This window comes from Chelonia mydas, chromosome 2 (genome assembly GCF_015237465.2).
Source record: "Chelonia mydas isolate rCheMyd1 chromosome 2, rCheMyd1.pri.v2, whole genome shotgun sequence".
In the NCBI taxonomy this organism is placed as follows: Eukaryota; Metazoa; Chordata; order Testudines; family Cheloniidae; genus Chelonia; species Chelonia mydas.
In genome coordinates, this window is record NC_057850.1 from 235,000,039 (window position 1) to 235,022,152 (window position 22,114).

Below are 22,114 nucleotides of genomic sequence, written 5' to 3' on the forward strand. Positions count from 1 at the left end.
CTTCTTCAAAGGAAAGTATTATAATAAATTCTTATTCTTAAGGTATTGTGGCCCATGATTTGATGGAGGGAGAGCAGAACATTCTTAGCTGTTAAACCACCAAGTGTGTACCTACATAGAACTGATGTATAATGGCCAATAATTAACTAAACCATAAGTTGCTTTTCTTCCGCTGAGTCATGAGGAACACCCTTTCCTGCAAAACTGTGTTACTAAATCTAAGCTTTCACTGAAAAAAATATTTCTAGCCTTCATGACTGTGAAAATCAGTTTCAATCTTAACGGATCAGAAAGCAATGCAGTGTTGTCTTCCTGAGTCTACAGAGAGCCTGAAACAATAATTTTCAAATCTAAGGCATGAGCTGTCCGACTCCTCCCCATGGACTTTTAACACTGAAATATAATTATGACAATTTAAATATCAGTGTTAACTTTTTCATTGCCAGTCATATTTTGTAGAGGTATCCAGCTAGTGTACTTATCACATAGTTATGTTACCTACACTTCTTCAGGAGCCAAAAAGCCCCAGCAATCGTCCACCCCTTTGTTCCTGTTAAATATATCTAAATATAAGATTTCAACATTACATTTACAGTTCTATCCTTTAGTATACATGTATAAACACATTTCCCTCTGATCTTCTTTCAGAGATGATTTCCTAGCTTTTTCTTTGAGTGCTTGTCCATTCCAATCAGGTGTGCATGCGCCACGTGCACAGTTGCCGGAAATTTTTCCCCGTCGGGTCGGCTGTGGAGCCCTCTGGAGTGGCGCCTTCATGGCACTCAATATATGAACCTGCCAACCCAGCCCCTCCTCAGTTCCTTCTTACCGCCTGTGATGGTTGTCGGAACTGCGAGTGGCTTGCTTACAAGTTCTACTCGCTTCCCCTAGCTTTATAGTGTAGTTTACCTTAGTAGTTTATAGTTGTTCTAGTTTTATTAGTTGCTAGTAGTTCTGTTAGGAATGGGGAGTTTCCCCTCCATCCCAACCTTTCCCCTTGGGGACCTCGGGGCATGCCTTGATCCCTGGGGTTCAAGCCCTGCAAGTCCTGCAATAAGCCCATGCCAACAGGCGACCTCCATGATGCTTCTTTAAAGTGTCTGGGGGAGGCTCACCAAGCCGATAGGTGCAGGATTTGCAAGGGTTTTCAACCCAGGACCAAAAAAGAGTGGGATTTCAAGTTGAAACACTCCTCATGGAGGCGGCTCTTAAATTGCAGCCCACCTTGGCACAGCAGGAGCCAACATCGAGCTCCTCAGTACAGAGCACACCAGCATTGGCGACAGAATTGGCGCTGCAGAAGATCTCTGAGCAAACAGAGACTTGTGGCACCACGCTGATCCCCCGTGCCTAAGACTGTGGGAACTGCCCAGCACCGGTCCCACTCTCCAGCACTGCAGAAGAAGCACGCGAAGCAGGGTAGAGGCGGATCTTCTGTGAGACCCTCCCCTGTGGTCTCTGCCAATGGGACGTGTCCCAGAGAGGAACACCCGGCCCTGAGACCCTTGGAGTCGGCTTTGGGAACTTCAGACACGCAAGGAGTACTGTTGAGCCGGGGACCGTTGGACTCCCCAATCCATATGGTGGAGGAGGTGGGGCTGCCGTCCACTCAGGACACCTTTGAGGCCGCGCAGTTTCCAACTCTCTGTAGCAAGCCCCCGGCACCACCGATGGTGCTACCATCCTGCGGCAAACCAACAATGATGTGTTTGGCCACATCACCAGGTCAGCAATCCCTAGCACTGGAAGGGGATGCCACTCAGAGTCCCGGTGCTGGTCCCTGGATCGTCAGAGGTCCCACTTCCAGCACCAGTCATCATTGCATCACCGATCTGCTCGATACAGATCGAGGTCTCAGCACGGCTCCCCTTCCACGTGGCACCACTCACCTGGCCAGCTCCGAATGGCACTGCCATGGCCCTCTAGATACCGGTCCCCATCCTCAGTATCAGACATGGGGTCTAGCTACTCACACCGGAGCCGGCACCGCTCAACATATCGACGGCCTGATGTGGGTACAATACCATGGCCGCCCCAATTGCAAGGATCGGCACAGTGGCCTTTTTGGACCCCCTGGGCATATCACCAGTCCCCAGGGTACCTTGTCCAAGGGCTCCCAGTCGGTGGCATCTGAGCCCAGGCTCCCATGCCCAGAGGTGCTGAAGGGATTCCGGTTACAGCATCTTCACCAACACAGACCCCTGCCCCTACGGTGAAACAGGGGATCATCGACCCAGAACAGCAGGTCAATCAGCAGGTCCCCATGGACCAGCAGGCCCTAGATGACCTGGTTCCCCCACCTGCATCCCCCTCTTCCCCAGATGAGGCGGTAGCGGGAACTTTTGTCTCAGGACCACCACCCATAGATAATCGCGCCCACCAGGATCTACTCCGCAGGGTGGCGCTCAACATGGGCTTGCAAGCCGAGGAGGTGGTGGAACAGAAGGACCCAATGGTGGGCATTTTGGCCCCAGAAGGTCCATCCCGAGTAGCACTGCCACTCGTTAGGACCATTCAAAACAACATCAGAACTGTGTGGCAGATCACAGCCTCCATCCCTCCAGGGGCCAAGGGAGTAGAATGCAAGTACTTTGTTCCCTCCCAGGATTACGAGTATTTATACTTCCACCCACAGCCCTGCTACTTGGTGATGTCTGCGGTCAATGAACGTGAAAGGCAGGGGCAGCAGGGACCATGCCTAAGTCCAAGGACTCTAAAAAACTTGACTTTTTTGGTAGAAAGGTCTACACCACGGGGGGCCTACAGCTCAGGATCACTAATCAGCTGGCAGTCCTGAGCAGATGTAATTTTAACTCATGGAACTCCATGCTCAAATTTAAGGAGCTAATACCATTGGAGTCCAGAGATGAGTTTGGGGCCATTGTGGAGGAGGGCAAGACAGTGGCACAGACCTCTTTACAGGCCTGACTGGATGCTGCTGACTCAGCAGCGCATACCTTGTCCTCTGGCAAGTTTCAGGCCTACCCCTCGAGGTCCAACAGACTCTGCAAGACCTGCCCTTTAATGGGACAGGATTACTCACGGAGCAAACAGACTCCAGGCTACACAACCTAGAGGATTCGAGGGCAATGATGAAGTCGCTGGGGATGCATACCCCAGCTACTCAGCGAAAACACTTTTAAACCTCAGCCCCCTCAACGTCCTTACCAACCTTGCCCTAGGCAAGACTTTTCTATAAGGCGAGGTAGGAACAGCAGGCATAAGCCATCCCAGCCCGTATCTCCAAGCAGGCCTTTTGAAGGTGCACCCGGGGACGACGTGCCAGACTGTATATCGGATCCTCAGCTCTGCTTTCAGAATCATCTATCCCACTTCTACCGTGCATGATCTCAAATAACATCGGACCACTGGGTTCTCCACATGGTAGAAGTGGGATATTCTCTCCAATTGTGCTCTTCCCCTCCCTCCCAGCCCCCTTCCCCTTCAGGGACCCTTCTCACGAGCAGCTTCTTGTCCAGGAGGTGCAATCGCTCCTCGCCATAGAAGCAGTGGAAGCGGTTCCTCAGGAGCTAAGGGGCAAGGGGTTCTACTCCCGCTATTTCCTAATCCCCAAGGCAAAGGGGGGTGTCAGACCCATTCTAGACCTGCGTGGCCTCAACAGGTTCATGATGAAGTGGAAGTTATGCATGGTCTTCCTGAGCACTATTATTCCTTCCCTGGATCCGGGAGACTTGTATGCTGCCCTAGACATGAAAGACGCGTACTTTCACATAGCTGTTCGGCCCGTGTACAGACAATTTCTGTGGTTTGTAGCCAGACACAAACACTATCAGTTCATGGTCCTCCCCTTTGGTCTGTCGACAGCTTCTCAAGTGTTCAGCAAGTGTATGTTGGTTGTAGCAGCCTTTCTCCGCATGAGGCAGGTGCAGGTATCTCCCTACCTCGACGACTGGCTAATCAGGGGGCACACCAGCCAGCAGGTGGAGTCTCAAGTCCGACTAGTCAGAGCAATTTTCGAGAGGCTGGGTCTCCTGCTCAACATGAACAAGTCAACCTTGTCACCAACTCAAAGAATAGAATTAATCGGTGCATGTTGGACTTGGTGCAGGCAAGGGCGCTCCTGCCAGAGACCCCATTTCAGACCATGACAGATATTATCCAAAGCCTCAGATGGTACCCAACCACTACCGCAAGTGGATGCCTGAGTCTCCTCAGCTACACAGCAGCCTGCACTTATGTGGTTCGGCATGCCAGACTGAGGCTCAGACCACTTCAAGCGTGGCTCACGTCTGTATACTGCCTGGGGCACGATAGCCTGGAATCTGTGGTCACAGTGCCAGACCAAGTACTCGAGTCCCTCCAGTGGTGACTCAACCCTTGCAGAGTCTGCAAGGGAGTCCCCTTCAACAGCCCCCAGCCCTCCTTGTCCCTAGTAAGGGACGCATCAGCTCTGGGTTGCAGGGGTGCATCTGGGAGAGCTCCAGACACAAGAATTATGGTTGCAGGATGAGCTCTCCCTGCATATCAATATCAGAGAGCTCAGAGCAGTATGGCTAGCATGCCAAACCTTTCTATTCTGGCTCCAAAGCCACTGTGTGTTGTTAATGACGGACAACACCACGGCCATGTTTTACATCAACAAGCAAGGTGGAGCCCACTCTTCCCCCCTATGTCAGGAGGCCCTTCAGCTATGGGAGTTCTGTATAGCCCACTCCATTCACCTGAAGGAGTTCTGTCTTCCAGGTGTGCAGAATGAACTAGCAGACCACCTCAGAAGATCGTTTCACAATCATGAGTGGGCCATCCTTCCCGATGACATATATTCCATCTTCCAAAAGTGGGGGTTTCCCCAGGTCTATCTGTTTGCCATCCGGAGCAACAGGTGGTGCCCCATGTTCTTCTCCTTTCAGAAACACAGCCCAGGTTCGATCTTGGATGTGTTCCTGCTCCCCTGGGGAGACCGTCTCAATATGCCTTTCCACCATTCCCACTCGTGCACAGAGTACTGCTGAAAATCCACAGAGACAGAGCTGTAGTAATTCTGCTGGCCCCAGCATGGCCCCGCCAGCATTGGTATATGATGCTTCTGGAGCTGTCAGTGGACACTCCCATCATGTTACCACTCTACCCCGATCTGATCACGCAGGACCACGGTCACTTTCATGACCCGGACCTCCAGTTCCTCCATCTCACAGCTTGGAAGCTTCATGGCTAAACCCAATGGAGCTCCTGTGTTCGGAACCAGTAAGAAAGGTCCTGCTCGGCAGCAGAAAACCATCCACCAGGGCCACTTATCTGGCCAAGTGGAAAAGGTTCACTTGCTGGTGTGTCGAACATCACATTCCGGCACTCCAGCTGTCTATTCCACTCATCCTGGAGTAGCTTCTGCACCTCAACCAACAAGGCCTGGCAGCATCATCCATCAAGGTACACCTTGTTGCTATTTCGGCCTTCCATCCGGGCACGTCTGGACGCTCCATATTCACTAACCCTATGGTAGGATGTTTCCTTAAGGGCCTGGAATGGCTATATCTTTGGGTTAGACAGCCTATTCCAGTTTGGGACCTTAACCTGGTCCTTTCCAGATTAATGGGACCCCCATTCAAACCACTGGCAACTTTCTCCCTTCTCTACCTGTCATGGAAGGTAGCTTTCCTGGTCGCCATCATGTCAGCCAGGAGGGTGTCAGAGTTCAAGGCCCTTGCCTCTGACCCACCCTACACGGTCTTCCACAAGGACAAGGTACAACTCAGACCTTACTGGCCTTTCTCCCTAAAGTAGTGTCACAATTCTGTACTAGCCAAGACATTTTTCTACCTGTCTTCTATTCCAAGCCACACAACAGTACCCAAGAGCAAAGGCTGCACTCATTGGATGTTTGGCAGGCGTTAGCATTCTACATTGAGTGCACAAAGCTGTTCAGGAGGTTGAACCAGCTGTTGGTGGCAGTGGCGGACTGCATCAAAGGACTCTTGATCTCATCTCAAAGATTATCTTCCTGGATCAAGGCCTGTATCCGCACATGTTATGAGCTGGCCAAGGTCCCAGACCTGCTTCTTAAGGCTCATTCCACAAGGGCACAGGCCTCATCAGCTGCATTTCTGGCCCAGGTCCTGATACAGGAAATCTGCAGGGCAGCTACTTGGTCCTCGGTGCATACGTTGACCTCTTACTATGCCATCACACAGCACGCCAGAGATGATGCAGCTTTCGGCAGAGCGGTGCTCCAATCAGCTATTCCTTGACTCCGACCCCACCTCTAGGGTAGAGCTTGGGAATCACCTGATTGGAATAGATATGAACAAGCACTTGAAGAGGAAAAACAGTTACTCACCTTCTTGTAACTTTTGTTCTTCAAAAAGTGTTGTTCATGTCCATTCCTATACCCACCCTCCTATCCCTCTGTTGGAGTAGCCAGCAAGAAGGAACTGAGGAGGGGCCGGGTTGGTAGGGTCATATATTGAGTGCCATGAAGGTGCCACTCCAGGGGGCTCCACAACCGACCCAATGGGAGCTGCTGGGAGAAAAAATTCCGGCAACTGTGCACGCAGTGCGCGCACACCTGATTGGAATGGATGTGAACAACACATCTCGAAGAACAGTTACAAGAAGGTGAGTAACTGTTTTTTTTTATGGTGTAGTCATAATACGTAATATGTGTCACCTGGACTCTTCAGAGCCTGGGAAGAATGGGTGCATCTCAGTCCTTTCAAATACTTCAGAACCCTGTCAGCAGACAGGCAGTCTGGAAATCTCCATGGCTAGAAGCATTCAGCCCTTGGAATAGGTCTCCTAAGTTGCTAGTGAAAAAGAAATCTGTAGCCTGTGGATCCAGAGTGGTACAGGTATTGGGACCCAGCCCTTTAGGAGATACATCTCTCAGTTCTGTTCTTCCCCAGTATGCTTTCATTGGTTCAGCTCTCAGAGAGTGGTGACCTGTCAGACCAAGCAGATTGCCCACAATGAAAACTTCCTATACAACTTCAGAAAAAGCTAGTGAGTATGTCTAAGTAACTGCCACACCCTATTTCTGAATGTTTCTGGGCCCTTTTAATTAAGTTTCCCCGCATATGCAGAGGCACAGTATGCTAACTAAAATCCATGTCTCCCCTCCACTGCTGCTCTCTCCTTCTTGGGACAAACAAGGTCAGATGATGCAGTATAAATAGGGTTGCTAGTTTAGGCTGGATGTATTCCTGAAGGTTTCATCACATGACATAATCTTTAGTTAAAGATTAATCTGAATTCCTAGAGTCTCCAGGACAATCTTGGAGGGTTGGCAAACATAAGTATAAAGCATGTGGGTTACAGTTGCTGTCTGCTTGCTTCTTTTGGAAGGAAGCATAAAATTATTGCTGTCTGAAACTCGAATATCTGCATTATTTTCAAAACCTCTACTCAAATGTACATCAAAAATATAAATCCTGCAGGATGAAAAATATTTCTGTGATTAAAATCAGTTATTTTCTCTGTAACACAAATTACATTATCTCCTTTGTATTTTTTTAAATATAAACTACATTTAAATTTGGTGGGTATGTAATGAAGTATCTATCCAGTGTGTACTGTAAAAGAAACTTTTATTGTACTCTGAAATTATTGTTGCAGACTGTTACATGGCATGCTGTGAGGAAGATGTTTTTCAAAATAAATAAAACTGCCATAGGATAACTTCAATTTTGGTCGCTTTAGGTGTGACAGTTGGTGCACTGGGTCACTTTGGATATGTTTTTTAATTTTTTGGGATGTACTTTGGTGTGCAGAATAAGCTAAACTATCTTGCTTTCTTCATTCATTACTCTGACTTCTATAATGGTGTTGTTTTCTCATCTATGCATGTGCATACCTGCTGCTGACCTCAGTGGAATTTAGATGCATGCACTTAGCAGGAAGAAATAGACCCCTATGTAAATCTCTACATTACTGAATTGCTGCGTCCTTTCTTATTGCATTCGTGATATTGTGTTGCTCTCTTGCCTATCTTCGTTTTAAATCACTCTATCACGATTGTCGTGTTTTCATACTGCTTCCTTTTCTTTTTAATTCTTTTCTCTTCAGTTTCTGAACTAGTTTCACACCCTCTTCAGAGAATGCAGGAAAGCATTTTTCTTAATATATGATGACAATTTATAACATCATCCCTGTAAATATTAAGGGGTGGGATTCTCAGATGTGCTTAAATATCCAACGAAGTTGGGTGGTAACTCAAGTGCTTTTGAAAATCCTTCCCAAACTGCTTAACTTTTATGTAACAGAATTTTGAATAGATTTGTGAAAAGGGTGGTTGTCTTTGCATAAAAAGAAGAATCAGAACTCTGAGTACAAGTGAATGTTTTTAAAGAAAACAGTTATGTCCATGTTGAATTATAACTAACCCTAGCCCATAGTTTTGCAAAAGTAAGGTCAAGGTTACATTAAATGGAAACTTGGCATGTAATCTGGTGCTTCTACATTAAGTGTTTTGAAAGGTAATTCTGTAACATTTTTGGAGTTAAACTTTTTGATTGCAGAATATGATGCCCCGAATACCTGCATAAGCACATCAAAATGGGATGTAATGGGAACAAAAAAATACTGTTTTCAGAAATGAAGGCAGTAATTAAATCATAACAGTGCAGTTGAAGGCAGTTCATTAACATCTGATTATTGTCCCCACTGTGTGTGTCTGGGTTCATGTGAGTAAAAGTTCATTCATCGTACTGTAAAAGCTGAGCAAACTATATTAATTAACAAGCTGTTCCTGTTGTCTTAAGTTGCTGTTTAATCGTGCAATTGTCTACAATTATTGCTTAGCTTTCTTTGTGTCTGACGTATGATTGATTTATTGTGGAATTGTAGGGATTTCAGGTAATTTCACTTATCCAGTCTTTGCCGTGTTGTGGCTGTTCGTGTAGTTATTTGCCTTGTGTTGGTTCTAGGGAAGCTGCTCGAGAATGTCGCAGAAAGAAGAAGGAGTATGTCAAATGTCTTGAAAATCGTGTGGCTGTGCTTGAAAACCAAAACAAGACACTGATTGAGGAACTCAAGGCCCTCAAAGATCTTTATTGCCATAAAGCAGAATAACTGTCTTTGACTTGGACCTTGTTTACTATGAACTTTAATCAAGTCATGAGATGAAGCAATTCTACAGATTGCCATGTGAATTTGAGGAAGGGACACTTGTGACCCTTGTGAACCCAGTTTTGCTTAGTGTTTTCAGACTGATTTGGGAAATTGTTCCAAAATTTGGAATGCTGTCATGGTCTCCATACTATACTGAGCTTTCTTCAATCTGCATTTTCTAATAGCTGCAAATGGCGTTTTTGTTTGCACTCTTTACTTCTGCTTTTTGCAGGGAAGCTGCTAAAGAATGTCGACGTCGGAAGAAAGAATACATAAAATGTCTGGAGAGTCGTGTTGCAGTGCTAGAAGTTCAGAACAAGAAACTTATAGAAGAGCTTGAAACCCTAAAAGACATTTGTTCTTCCAAAACAGATTAGTAGAAATATTTATTATGCTGTGAACTGATTACAACATGTCCAGTTGCTTTTGAAGACAACACCTAGCCAATAAGAATTACGACTTTTTCTTTGTGTCATTTATCTTATTCTCCACCCCTAACATTCCTGAAATACTTTTTTGCATTTTGTAGATTCTTAGATGTAACTTCATTTTTTTTCCAAAGGAGACAAATGTTCAAGTGTGTGTAACATGGTTAAAAGTGCAACATTTATAAGAGCTGTTCCATTGCCCTATATTTGCATTTACTACTTTTTATGTGTTATTGATAGTGTCCTACACACAAAAATATTGTACAGGTGTTTTAAAGTGAATCATCAAAGATAATGCATCCAGTAATACAACAAAATTAAACTACCCAAAGTATCTCAGGAAAGAGTTTATATAAAGTATGTTATGATTACACAAATGTATTAGAATACTAGACTATAAATTAATTTATGGCCTATTTTTCTTAGTTGCTTTGCCAAGAAAATATTGTATTGCTGTCACTGAGTGCCATGGTTGAAGACAGTTTTTAATAGAACCATGTTGTTTACCCTTTGTAGCATTTGTTGTTCATTTAAACATCTGGCACGTTTAAACTGTTTTTAATCCGATGGTCAGATATGAAAAATACCTTGGAGAAGGTTTTAGTATAAATTTTATATAACTTAAGCAAGCTCTTCAATATTATAATATAAATATTTTAAACACCTGGATGAAGTTCCAAATATCTGTTAGATGGCTCCTTGTTACTTATACTTCAAGCATTATACAAAATATCTGATGTATTAGTGGATTATGTATCAGAATTAACTTTGCCTCCTGAATGCTAACAGATCAGTGTTCTGAACAGGACCAAGATGTTCATTATAATGGGGGCTGAGAAAGTGGAATCCTTTTTGGTTTTTCTGTGAGATGGCAAAAGGGACTGAAGATTCTTTTTTTTTTTTTTTTTTTTTTTGGGGGGGGGGGGGGGGGGGGGCGGGGGAGGGGGCAGGGAGGCTCTCAAACCAACACTAGCTCTCTGCTGGCTTATGGTGTTCCACAATGGCCTTTAAGTGAGAGCTGAATGTTTTTTAAAATAAATCCACTCCAAATTGGTTGAAATTTCTGGTAAATTCAACTTTCCATTGTGCCTTGATGGAAAATAATGCTTAAATTATTACATGTTTACATGACTATTTTATAAAATGGAGACTGTTGTGGGAGTGATCCAATGGTTCAGTGTCAGATCCAAGTTGTGAGTAAAACTGCCCCACCCCCCCATTCAAGTAAATGACAAAACTCCCATTGACTTCAGGGGGCTCAGGATTTCATGCAAGGACTGAAAGTAGGGAGACCATAAGAACGGCCATACTGGGTCAGACCAAAGGTCCATCTAGCCCAGTGTCCTGTCTTCTGACAGTAGCCAATGCAGGTGTTCAAGAGGGAATGAACACAATAGGTAATCATCAAGTGATCCATCCCCTGTTGCCCATTCCCAGCTTCTGGCAAACAGAAGTAGGGACACCATCCCTGCCCATCCTGGCTAATAGCCATTGATGGACCTATCCTCCATGAATGTATCTAGTTCTTTTTTGAACCCTGTTATAGTCTTGGCCTTCACACCATCCTCTGCCAAAGAGTTCCTATCCTTCCCTATGTCATTGATTCCTATATGTACCACAACCACCGATTCCTCCCAAGCACTACATATAAGTCTATCTAGATGTCTCAAGAGATCCGCAACCTTTGCACCAGACAGGCAAGTCACCATGCAGGTCTCCTGGTCATCACAAACCCAGCTATCTATGTTTCTAATGATTGAATCCCCCATAACTATTATCTGTCTCTTCCTAATAACTGGAGTTTCCTCTCCGGAGAGATATCCTCAGTGCGAGAGGATACCACAACACCCTCTGGAAGGAGGGTCCCAATTATGGGTTTGTTTCCCTCTGCTCCAAAACTTTGGATTAAGTATTTATGCAATCTGATCAGCTAGACTTCAGAGAATGGGATATCCCAGGCAGATACATCAGAGGCCTTAATTCTCAGGGCCTTGATTTCTTTGGGTTTAGAAGCCAGTGTTGAGTAACTACAAGGTTGTGTTTTTGGGAGAAGAAATTTCCATTCCACTGTGTTTTCCCAGTGCACACTACTATAATGGAAAACATAAATCATGAATGGGATCAGCAAAACTGATACTTCAAAGTCCCTGAAATGCAAATACCTAGTTTTTTCTCAGTAGAAGGACTGAAATTTTTATATTCCTAAATTCCATCCCCCCGTCTTAAACAAATTCTGTGTTCTAGTGTAGTCATGAGCTACAGGTCAATTAGCTCTTGATTCCATGTCCTTTCCAGTGGACCTTGTTCTCAGAAGAGCCATACTCAGCAACATGCTTCAGTCTTAATGTGTACAGTCCTCCCTGCTGACCTGGGGCAAGCCTTTGAGCTCATAACAGACTGTGTAGGCAATGACTAAAGTAGTAGGATTCCTGAAGAATAACTTTAAATTCACTTTCTTTTTCTATGACAATATATTTTATTGTGCTTTCATAACATCTGCAATTAAGATGGTTGGCATAAAATTATAAAGGTTGTGCACAAAGCATAAACTGATCACCTGCTGGGTCTGGAAGAGCTCCCTCCCTTCACTGTATAGTATTGCAAAATTGCATTGTGTGGTTGTGCCAGTCTTTGAAGCATCTGGTGTTGGCTACTGTTGGAAACTGGAACAAATGGATTCCATGTCTGTTCCAAGTCGGTACAGCTTGTACTATGGGCCCTCCTTTGTTCAAGGTTCTAGAAGACACATTTATTATATGTTCTGTAATTAAAAATTCATTCTTCCACAGGGAAAATTTTTCGGTAAACAATGGAAGCTAAACCTAAAGGATTTTCTGATAGGTGGTTATCCTTATGAAAAACTCTCATTTAGAGATTATTTATTTACTTATCTGCAGCAATGAAAGGTATCATATTTTTATACCTTCAGAAAAATCCACTTGGCAAAAAGACTGGTTCTTCTAACTGAAAGAGATTAGAAAAATGGAGAAACGTCCTGTAATTTGGATTGGTATAACACAGAATTAACGTTAATTGAGAATTACAAAAATATTAGCCCTGTATTTTTAAAGACAGAATGAGCCAGTTTCAGATTAACACCTCTGACTAGGACAATTAACATGCAAATATATGGTTGCTAAGAGAGAACAAAGATCCTATGACTGTTGGAGAAGGGAAATGCTTATTTGGAAATAAGATGCAAGGATGGGACTGGAGAGAACTATATGTATATGCTCCCACAGAAGGAATCTGGGTTGTCGAGGTGATAAAGAAAAAACAGGAACCACAAACTGACTATTCAAAACAGCAAATCCAATCCTGAATGGATTCAGGACACATATAATGAACATTTCATAAGAGACTGTCATACTTCTCCATGATTACATTTATGTAAATATATTTGTGGAGGAGGTTACAGGGGGACTGATCAAGGTACAACTGAGGCATCCCAGAAGGACAAAGCAAAAAGGAAGGAATGGTATGAGACACCTAAGATAAAAGGCAGATTCTCTAACATGCTCCCTGGCCAAAGAGTAGAGTGAATAGAATAAAAAGAGAGAGTCAAGGGACAAGATGGACATTCCTGAGGAAAGGAAAAGATTTGTTATTCTCTGTAATGACATGGAATGGACCTATTTGAAATAGTTTTTGAAGAGGGTAAGACTATTAATTCATGTTATGAATGTCATTTTGTTTTAATCTGACTTTCTCTTTCTATTCTTAATACATTTTATATTACTGCAGCCCATGTAGCTTTAGATTACTGTCTGGGAGTTTCATGCAGCCTGTTTTGGTGACATGAAAAAAAAAGTCTTCAAATAGGTGTCAATGTGGATCCCACTGTAGGTGTGCATGTGTCTGGAAATTTTTGAGTAGGCCATGCATGTGCACTGTGCTCCTGTGTGAATGCATAAAGGGCAAGAACAACTATGACCCTCCCTCAGTTCCTTCTTTTCCCCCCCACCCCCCAGCAGTGAGACAGAACCTGGACAATTTCAGACCTGCTAGTTCTTAGCTTTGACTAAATCTTATGCAAACCTTCTGAAGTTCTTGAAAACATCTTTGATTACCTTCATCTTTGATGGCTGTGATCATATTGACCCATCTTGAGTCTGAGCACCAACAGCTAGACCTCCCTATACAGACTCTCCTGTATTGACACACTCCCTATATTGATCCTCGCCCTGCACAGGTCTCCTTAATATGGCAGACTTGAAACCTACAGGCTTCAAGCCTTGTCCGTTTTTGCAATCATTCTAGGAATTCCTTGAGCAGATTGCCAAAACTCTGGAGATAGAGATGGCAGATATCAGAAAAATCCCATAAGCTATTCAACATCCTGTCAGCTTTTGGTCCAGCCAGGATCACTCTCCTTATAAGGGGATTACTGGACCCAGCCAAGGCTCTGTGGCTGACATCTCCCATGGAAACACCTACTGCGAAATGGGTTGAGAACAGATACCAATTACCTCCATTGGGTTTTGAGAACTTCTGTTCCCACCACACCCCAGGCTCCTTAGTTATATTGGTGGTACAGGAAATCAAATTTGAGCAAAAGTATTCCAAAAGACAAAGACCTAAAAGTACTTGATGTGTCTGGGAGAAAGTCATATTCCTGTGTCTCCCAGCAGCTGCATGTGGCCAACTGACAGGCCTTATTATCCAAGGGTGAAACCCCTCCTTGCAAAGCTCCTGCAAGATAGCAGAAAGGAGCTAAGAGACACAATAAAGGAAGGTCAACTAGTAGCCAAGATGGCACTGCAAGCTGTAATGGATACCTCTGACATAGTGGTGAGGTCTGTGGTCACCACAGTGATGATGTGCAAAGCACCGTGTCTCCAAGCATCAGGTATCCCAAAGGAGGTGTGACAGGTTCCCCCCCAGGGTGACACCTGGAACTGGGGTACCACTGAGCCTCCTGACCCACCAGTCTGGGCTCTCTTTATACAGTACTGCTGTGACAAGCTGCCCAACCCACACCAGGCTCCAGCCTGCACTTTCACCAGCACACATACAGCTAGGGACACACCCAGCTGCAGTTACATGCAAACACTATGACCAGCCCCTGCCTAGGAAGGCTCCAACTAGGGAACTTCACAGCTACTCAGGCATTCACCCTCTCTGGAGTGTAAACCCAAATTATACCAGCTTTTCCTGCACAGGGAACTGTACAGTGTAAGATCATGAAATTCACCTCCTTCCTCAATGTGGAGAGGAATATGTGACAACTTTCCAACCTGAGTTCTGATTCCCACACACTGGTTTTAGACAAAGTAAAAATAAATGTACTAACTATAAAAGATAAATTTTAAGTGATTATAAGGGATAGCAAACAGATCAAAGCAGATTACCTAGCAAATAAAAAAAACTGCAAACTGAGCTTAATATACTATATAGATTGGAAATGAATAGCAAAGTCTCACCCTAAGTGATGATACAAGCAGGCTGCAGATTCTTAAGGGGCAAGCTGCATTTGCTTACAGCTTGGAATGCCCAGGTGTTTCATTCACAGGCTAAAAATCCCTTTAGTCTCAGTCCAGCACTTCCCCCAGTTCACTCTGTGTTCCTCAGGTGTTTCCAGGAGCCTTCTTGGGTGGGGAGTCAGTGAAGAACCCAGATGATGTCACTCACCTGTCTTACGTAGCTTTTGCATGTGGTGAGAACTCTTTGGGTATGTCTACAGTATGAAATTATTTTGAAATTATTCAAATTTTCAGAAGCTATTTTATACATTCAGTCTCTGTGTCCCCACTAAAGCGTGTGAATTTGGCGGAGTGCGTCCACAGTACCAAGGCTATCATCGAATGTCGGAGTGGTGCACTGTGGGTAGCTATCCCACAGTTCCTGCAGCTGCCCATTGGAATTCTGGGTTAAGCTCCCAGTGCATGATGGGGCAAAAACATTCTCGCGGGTGTTTCTGGGTGTGTGTCATGAGTCGCTCCTCCCTTCGCGAAAGCTATGGCAGACAATCGTTTCGTGCCTTTTTGGCGTGCAGACACCATACTGCTTTCAGCAGACGGTGCACCACTGCTCTCCTGCTACTATGAATCCACCTTTCATTTCCTCTCATCTTCCCATGTAATCTCTACTATCTACTCTTTCTCTTCCTCATCGAACGCTTCCACTGCCAACTCTGCTTGGCCATCGTGAACCGAGCAGCACAGCTTCCACCGCCAACTCTGCTCTCCCGCTATTGCAGCGCTTCCAAGTTTCTCCATGTTGTCTGTCCTGGGCTCCCACCTCCATGAAAGCTACAGAAAACAACCATTTACCGCCTTTTTTCAGCTACCGTGAACCGAACAGCACCTCTTCTGCTGCCACTCTGCTCTCCTACGTTTCACGCCCTTTTTCCAGGATTACCCGTGCAGGCGCCATAGCCATGGAGCCCGCTCAGATCTCCACTGCAGTTCTGACCATTGTAAATACCTCACGCATTATCCAGCAGTATGTGCAGTACCTGCAAAACCTGGCAAGGAAGTGACGACAGCGAGATTATGATAGTGATGAGGACGTGGACACAGACATTCCGAGAAGCACGGCATGGGGCAATTGGGAGAGCATGGTGGTGTTGGCCAGATTCATGCCATGGAACGCCAATTCTGGGCCCAGCAAACAAGCACAGACTGGTGGGACTGCATAGTGTTGCAGGTATGGGATGATTCCCAGTGGCTGCGAAACATTTGTATGTGTACGGCCACTTTCATGGAACTTTGTGACTTGCTGTCCCTTGCCATGAAGCGCAAAGACACCAAAATGAGAGCAGCCCTCACTGCGAGAGAAGTGCAGAAGCCCTGAGAAGCGAGTGACCATAGCCCTGTGGAAGCTTGCAACGCCCGACAGCTACCAGTCAGTCAGGAATCAGTTTGGAGTTGGCAAATCTACTGTGGGGGCTGCTGTGATGCAAGTAGCCCACGCAATCATTGACCAGCTGCTATCAAGGGTAGTGACTTTGGGAAATGTGCAGACCATTGTGGATGCCTTTAATGCGTTGAGGTTCCCTAACTGCGGCGGGGCAATAGACGGAACGCATATCCCTATCTTGGCCCCGGAATACCGGGGCGGCCAGTACGTAAACCGCAAGGGGTACTTTTCCATGGTGCTGCAAGCACTGGTGGATCAGAAGGGATGTTTCACCGACATCAACGTGGGATGGCCGGGAAAGGTGCATGATGCTCGCATCTTCCGGATTTCTGGTCTGTTTGAACAGCTGCAGGAAGGAACTTACTTCCCAGACCAGAAAATTACTGTTGGGGATGTTGAAATGCCTATAGTTATCCCCAGGGACCCAGCCTACCCCTTAATGCCATGGCTCATGAAGCCGTACACAGGCACCCTGGACAGTAGTAAAGAGCAGTTCAACTATAGGCTGAGCAAGTGCAGAATGGTGGTAGAATGTGCGTTTGGATGTTTGAAAGCGCGCTGGCGCAGTTTACTGACTCGGTTAGATCTCAGCACAACCAATATTCCAATTGTAATTGCTGCTTGTTGTGTGCTCCACAATATCTGTGAGAGTACGGGGGAGACATTTATGGCGGGTGGGAGGTTGAGGCAACTCGTCTGGCAGCCAATTTCACACAGCCAGACAACAGGGCGATTAGAAGATCGCAGCAGGGAGTGCTGCGCATCAGAGAAGCTTTGAAAGCCAGATTCATGACTGACCAGGGTACAGTGTTACAGTTGTGTTTGTTTCTCTTAACATTACCCGCCCCTTATATATATGAAAGGAAATAAAGTTGCAATTGTTTAAAAAACATTCTTTATTATTTGTTGCACAAAACATTGAGGGAAATCAGAAGCTAGATTGGGGGGGGGGAGGACAAGTCCAGAATTAAAATTAAAATTTCAGATATGCCAGCTTTCTGCTGCTCGTGCAATCCTCTGGGGTTGACTCTGTGGGTCCCCGTAGCCTCTACCCCGCCCCACCCCATGTTCTTGGGCATCTGGATGAGGAGGCTATGGAACTTGGGGAGGAGGGAGGGCGGTTATACAGGGGCTGCAGCGGCAGTCTGTGGTCTTGCTGCCTTTCCTGCATTAGATCCGCCATACAGCAGAGCATGTCAGTTCGCTCCCCCCGTGAGCTTGACCATAGCATCCTGCCTGCTCTCATCGCGCATGTCCCTCCTCTCTTCGTATTCATGTAACGCTTTATGCGACTCCGCAATTGTTTGCTTCCACACATTCAACTGGGCCCTATCCATGCGGGAGGACTGCATGAGCTCGGCAAACGTCATCCCGAGTTCGTTTTTTCAACTGTGGCAGAGCTCTGTCCTTGTCCCCATGGGTCCCGCACTTCTAGGCGGTTTATGCTAGCCTCTGAAGCTCAATATGACCCTCCACATAGCTCTTCTCTCTCTAGGGCCAGGGTTACAGTCTACTGAGCCCTTTTCATCACAAGCCAGCCAGGAGGTTGGTGAGAGAACTCCCACAGTCTGCGTTGTCTCTATGGGCTTATTCCCAAACAGTTTAGCCTCCTGTCCTTACAGGGGCCTGTCTTCCCCTCCCAGGAGGTGTTTCTGAAGTGGCAGGTTAGGGGGAACTTGGGCTCGCCCTCTACCCTGGGTTCCGGCCCAGGAACCCTAATGGCAGCAGCTGTTGGCAGCCGACCTTTCACTGCCAGAGTTGCTACATTTCCCTGGGCCACTTCCCCACACCTCTCCCACTTCTCTCTTCATCACCCTTATCTTAGGGCTCCTTTACCGATGGCTTGAGGGTGCCTTCATTAACCAGCCCTTCAGCCACACTTCCTCTCCCCTGGCTCTCCTCTGTCTGACTGGAGTGAGCCCTTTTATAGTATCAGAGGACCTTAATTAGAGTCAGGTGGTCACATTAGCTTAATGGCCTCACCTGACTCTTTACAGGTTAATTGGAGTCAGGTATTCTCATTAGCCTGGAGCAGCCCCTGCTCTGGTCAGTCAGGGAACAGAACCCTGTTCAGCTAGTGGCCAGTAGACCCGTCTTCGGCTCCTCTGCTGAACCTGACTGGCCTGGAGGAAGGAGGAAGACTGCTGCTCCTGTTGCTGGGCCTTGGGCCCTTGCTGCTGCCGCCACTGCCCCTGCTCCAGCTGCTCCCTTGGCTGGGCCGGACGCAACCCACCCACCACCCTTCTCCGCTACCTGGTTGCTGGCTAGCTGCTGGACTCCCCCACCCACCCTTGGGTGCTGTTGCTACTGTTCCAACTGCAGCCCCTTTGGGGGGGGGCTGCTCGCCCGCTCCCCAGAGGGGGGGAGTGAAGGACCCCTACCCCAGCCGATGCTGCTACCGCTGCTGTGGACACCACCACCACCATCAACACCACCTGTGAGGGGTCCTCTCTGCCTGCCTAGCCACCGGGCTGCTGCTGCTGCCTTTTCTGCTGCCTGAGAGCTGCTGGACCCCGACGGAGGAGATGACGAGGCCATCTGCTGCTGGGGGAGCGCACAAGGACTCTGCAGACCATTGTGGAGGGGGCCAGAAGACTGAGTAACTTTTGGACTGTGCTGTTGTGGTGGGGGTTTTGACTGTGTTTGTGGGGACACGGGGGTGTGGAGTGGAGCCTGCCCCCTAGTCCATCAGTGTGTCCTCCCCAACCCCCACCACCACCACCATCGGCGCTGCCCCCTCCACCATCCCCAGTGGAAACTTACCATCTGCCTCCAGCTCCTGCTTCTGGGACTCCGCTACTTGCTTGGCTTGCTGCCCCCTTTCAGCACCTTTTGGGCCTGCAGCAGCAGCAGCCAGCCCGCACTGACTCTTCTGCGAGCGCACCAGGGCGCACGTGCCCCCCGACCCATCCTGGACTGACCCCCTTCAGCAACCCCCAGCTTTGTCCCTGGCTCCCTGCCCCATTTTGCCCCTTGCAGCCTTTTTGCCCTCCCCTTTACCCCAGCACCTCGCTGGCTTCAGTTTATTTGTCTGCCCCGCCCTTCTCCCTCTGCAGCCTTTGCTTGTTTGCCCCGCCCTTGCCTCTGAAGTCAGCCCCTAGGTTCCCTGTCCTGCCTCCAGCCTGGTTCTCCCTCCTCCCCATGTGATACCCCTGCCCTGATTGGCCCCTTATTCAGTGCGCATGCCCCCTCCCATGCACTTGTGCCCTTCCCCTGTTTGAGTTTGCCCCGATCTCACTGCACTCCCCGAATGTTATGACCCCCCTCCCCTAGTGCAGCTAGAGGAGCCGGTTTCCTAGCCTGAGTCGGTAACTGTCCCTTGCAAGCCCTCGAAAGCCCCCCTGTCCAGCCCATCCCTTTTGGCGCCCTCCTCCCCTGCCTGCAGCCTAGTGGGGAGGAGTGGTTGACCTGCCACCCCTTTCCCCTCCTCTCTCTGGTGTCTTCCCCTCCCTCCCTGCTCATTATGGTGGGGGACATGACAGGTGGAGCCCTTCCAGCAGCCCTAGATACCCCTCCCCCGCCTACCCCTCCGTCACCCCCCCCAAGCCTCTACCTCAACCGCCGCTGCCAACCATCTGCCACCGCCACCGCCGGGGCGCCGGCAGCGGCGGGCCCCGGGGTGACCTCCGTTGCTGCCACGTCCCTCCCCCCCTTAGATTCTGGGGGAGCCCCCCCAGCCGGCAGGAAGGGCCAGGGTAGGAAGAAGGGGAAGGGCCCTGCCAAAAAGTCCAGGCCCTCCATGGCAGGGACTGCCCTCACTGCCGCAGCCCCGCCACCGGCTGCGGCATCCCACCCTGCTGCTCCCTCCACCAGCTCTGCGGGTGTCCCTCCCCCGGCCCCCAGGGCGTACGCCCACGTGGCGGCAGCCCTCCTGCCTGCCGCTACGTCATCTCTCCCGCCCACCGCCTCCGCTACCAGCTATAGCGGCCGGGGCCCCTTCCCCACCATGACCAGGAAGCACGGCGTCCGTTGCCTCCTGGTGCCCGCCTTGCCCCATGTGGAGACGTACGTGCGGGCTTTGGCGAGGATGGTGGGGCCCACGGCCATTGTGGCGGCCTCCAAAATGTACGGGAAGGTGGTCTTCTTCCTGGCATCGGAGGCCGCCGCCCAGGAGGCGGTGGAGAAGGGCCTGGAGGTGGGGGGGGGGCGTGTTCGTCCCCCTGGAGCCGCTGGACGACCTGGGTGTCCGCCTGGTCCTGACTTCCGTCCCTCCCTTCCTTCCCAGTGCCGCCCTGTTACCTGCCCTCTCTACCTTGGGGAAGCCCATCTCTGTTTTGAGCCCTCTCTCCTTGGGCTGCAAGGACCCCGCCCTCCATCACGTCCTCTCGTTCTGCCGGCAAGTGCAGCTGCAACTGCTGCCAGCGGCGCGTGATGGAGAGGCGCTTGAGGGGTCCTTTTTGATCCCCTACCAGGGGGCCCACTACCGGGTGCATTATTCCACGGGGGAGGCCTGGTGCTACCTCTGCCGGGCGATGGGGCACGTCCGGAGGGACTGCCCCTTGGCCCGGCAAGGAGAGGCATCCGGGACCCCCGAGCCCCGGCAGGGCGCTGGCCCCGTCATCGCCAGCGCCCCTGGCTGCCCGGCACCCGAAGCCGCCTCTCGTCCCACTCAGTGCATCGCTGCTCCTGCTCGGGCCCAAGGGGCGCTCCCCCCAGCACGCCCAGACGAGCAGGAGAGCCCCGCCTCTGCTGCCTACAATTCGGCGGGGCCCCTAGAGGAGGGTGCGGCAGGGATACCGCCAAGCATGGGAGAGGGCCCGCCCTAGGGGGAATCTTCCTTCCCTTATTCCGCCCCACTGCTGCCTTCCACGGTCCCTGAGCCATCGTCCTTGCCCCCTGACCCGACCACTGTTAGCCGGCCCCCCGATGATGCCATGGAGGGCTGGGCCCTAGTCCAGGGGAAGCGGGGCAAATGGAAGGCTCGAGCTCCGCTCCTTTCCACCGATGCGGAAGCCCCCCGGAAGACCAGAAGGGGGGGCGCCGATGCCGAGCCCTCTGCCTTGCCCGCGGGCGCATACCATCCCCTGGTGCCGGCTGGGGAAAACATGGCAGCATGGGATGGCAGTACTGTCCCTCTCTTGGAGTCCCTTCCCTCCAAGGACCCCGATATAGCCCCACCTACCCCGTTACCATCCGGAACCCCCGTGAGCCTTGGGGCGAGTGTCGCTTCGGGCACTGGTGGGGAGACCTCCGGGGTGGCGGAAGGAGAGCTCCCCTCCATTTACGAGGAGATCGAGGCCCTGGGTCTGACCCCAGTCACCCAGGGGGAGGATGACCCTCTGTTAGCGGGCCTCGATCTGAGCGACCTCACCCTGGCCCCGCCTTCCCCATGTCCCCTTCCCCTAACCGTTGTTTCTGCTCCCGCCTCCGAGGGATCCCCGGGCTCCTCCATCTACCCAGCCGTGGGTGGCACCCTGCTGTTGGCCGCCGAGCCCACCGAGGCGACCGCTGGTGCAGTGTGGCAGGGACCCGAGCCCCATGGGCTGCCCCTCGAGGGCGTGGGGCGACTGACCTCCTTCCCGGTTGGGGACCCCACAAACGATGCTGTGGCTACTCCGCCGGCCATGGTGCCGGAGCCCAGTGTCATGGAGGGCCCCCTGCCCCGCCCCCAGCTCCCAGAGCCCGACCGAGAGGGGCCATTTCCCAACAGCCTGGCTCCTGAGGCCCAGGATCCTGCCTTTGCCCCTCTCCCTGGCTCTGCACCCAATCCCTGCCTTGTCCCTATTCTGGCCCTATGCCCTGCCCCTGATGTCAACCCCGTC

The 22,114-nt window shown here is 49.3% G+C and overlaps 1 protein-coding gene across 20 annotated transcripts in view; it reads left to right on the plus strand.

Annotated features, from left to right (window-relative positions):
- The window catches only part of CREM (cAMP responsive element modulator), an 81,811-nt gene extending 71,814 nt beyond the window's left edge, over positions 1-9,997 (plus strand). For 16 of the 20 annotated variants that reach the window (XM_037890975.2, XM_037890993.2, XM_037890994.2 and 13 more), the window contains one exon: positions 8,880-9,997. In XM_037890975.2, coding sequence (XP_037746903.1) covers positions 8,880-9,024 — 145 coding nt within the window. In that variant the 3' untranslated portion in view covers positions 9,025-9,997. The remainder of the gene's footprint in view (positions 1-8,879) is intronic. The other 4 variants (XM_037890977.2, XM_043541480.1, XM_043541482.1 and 1 more) reach the window with 1 other exon arrangement.
- The last annotated feature ends 12,117 nt before the right edge of the window (positions 9,998-22,114 follow it).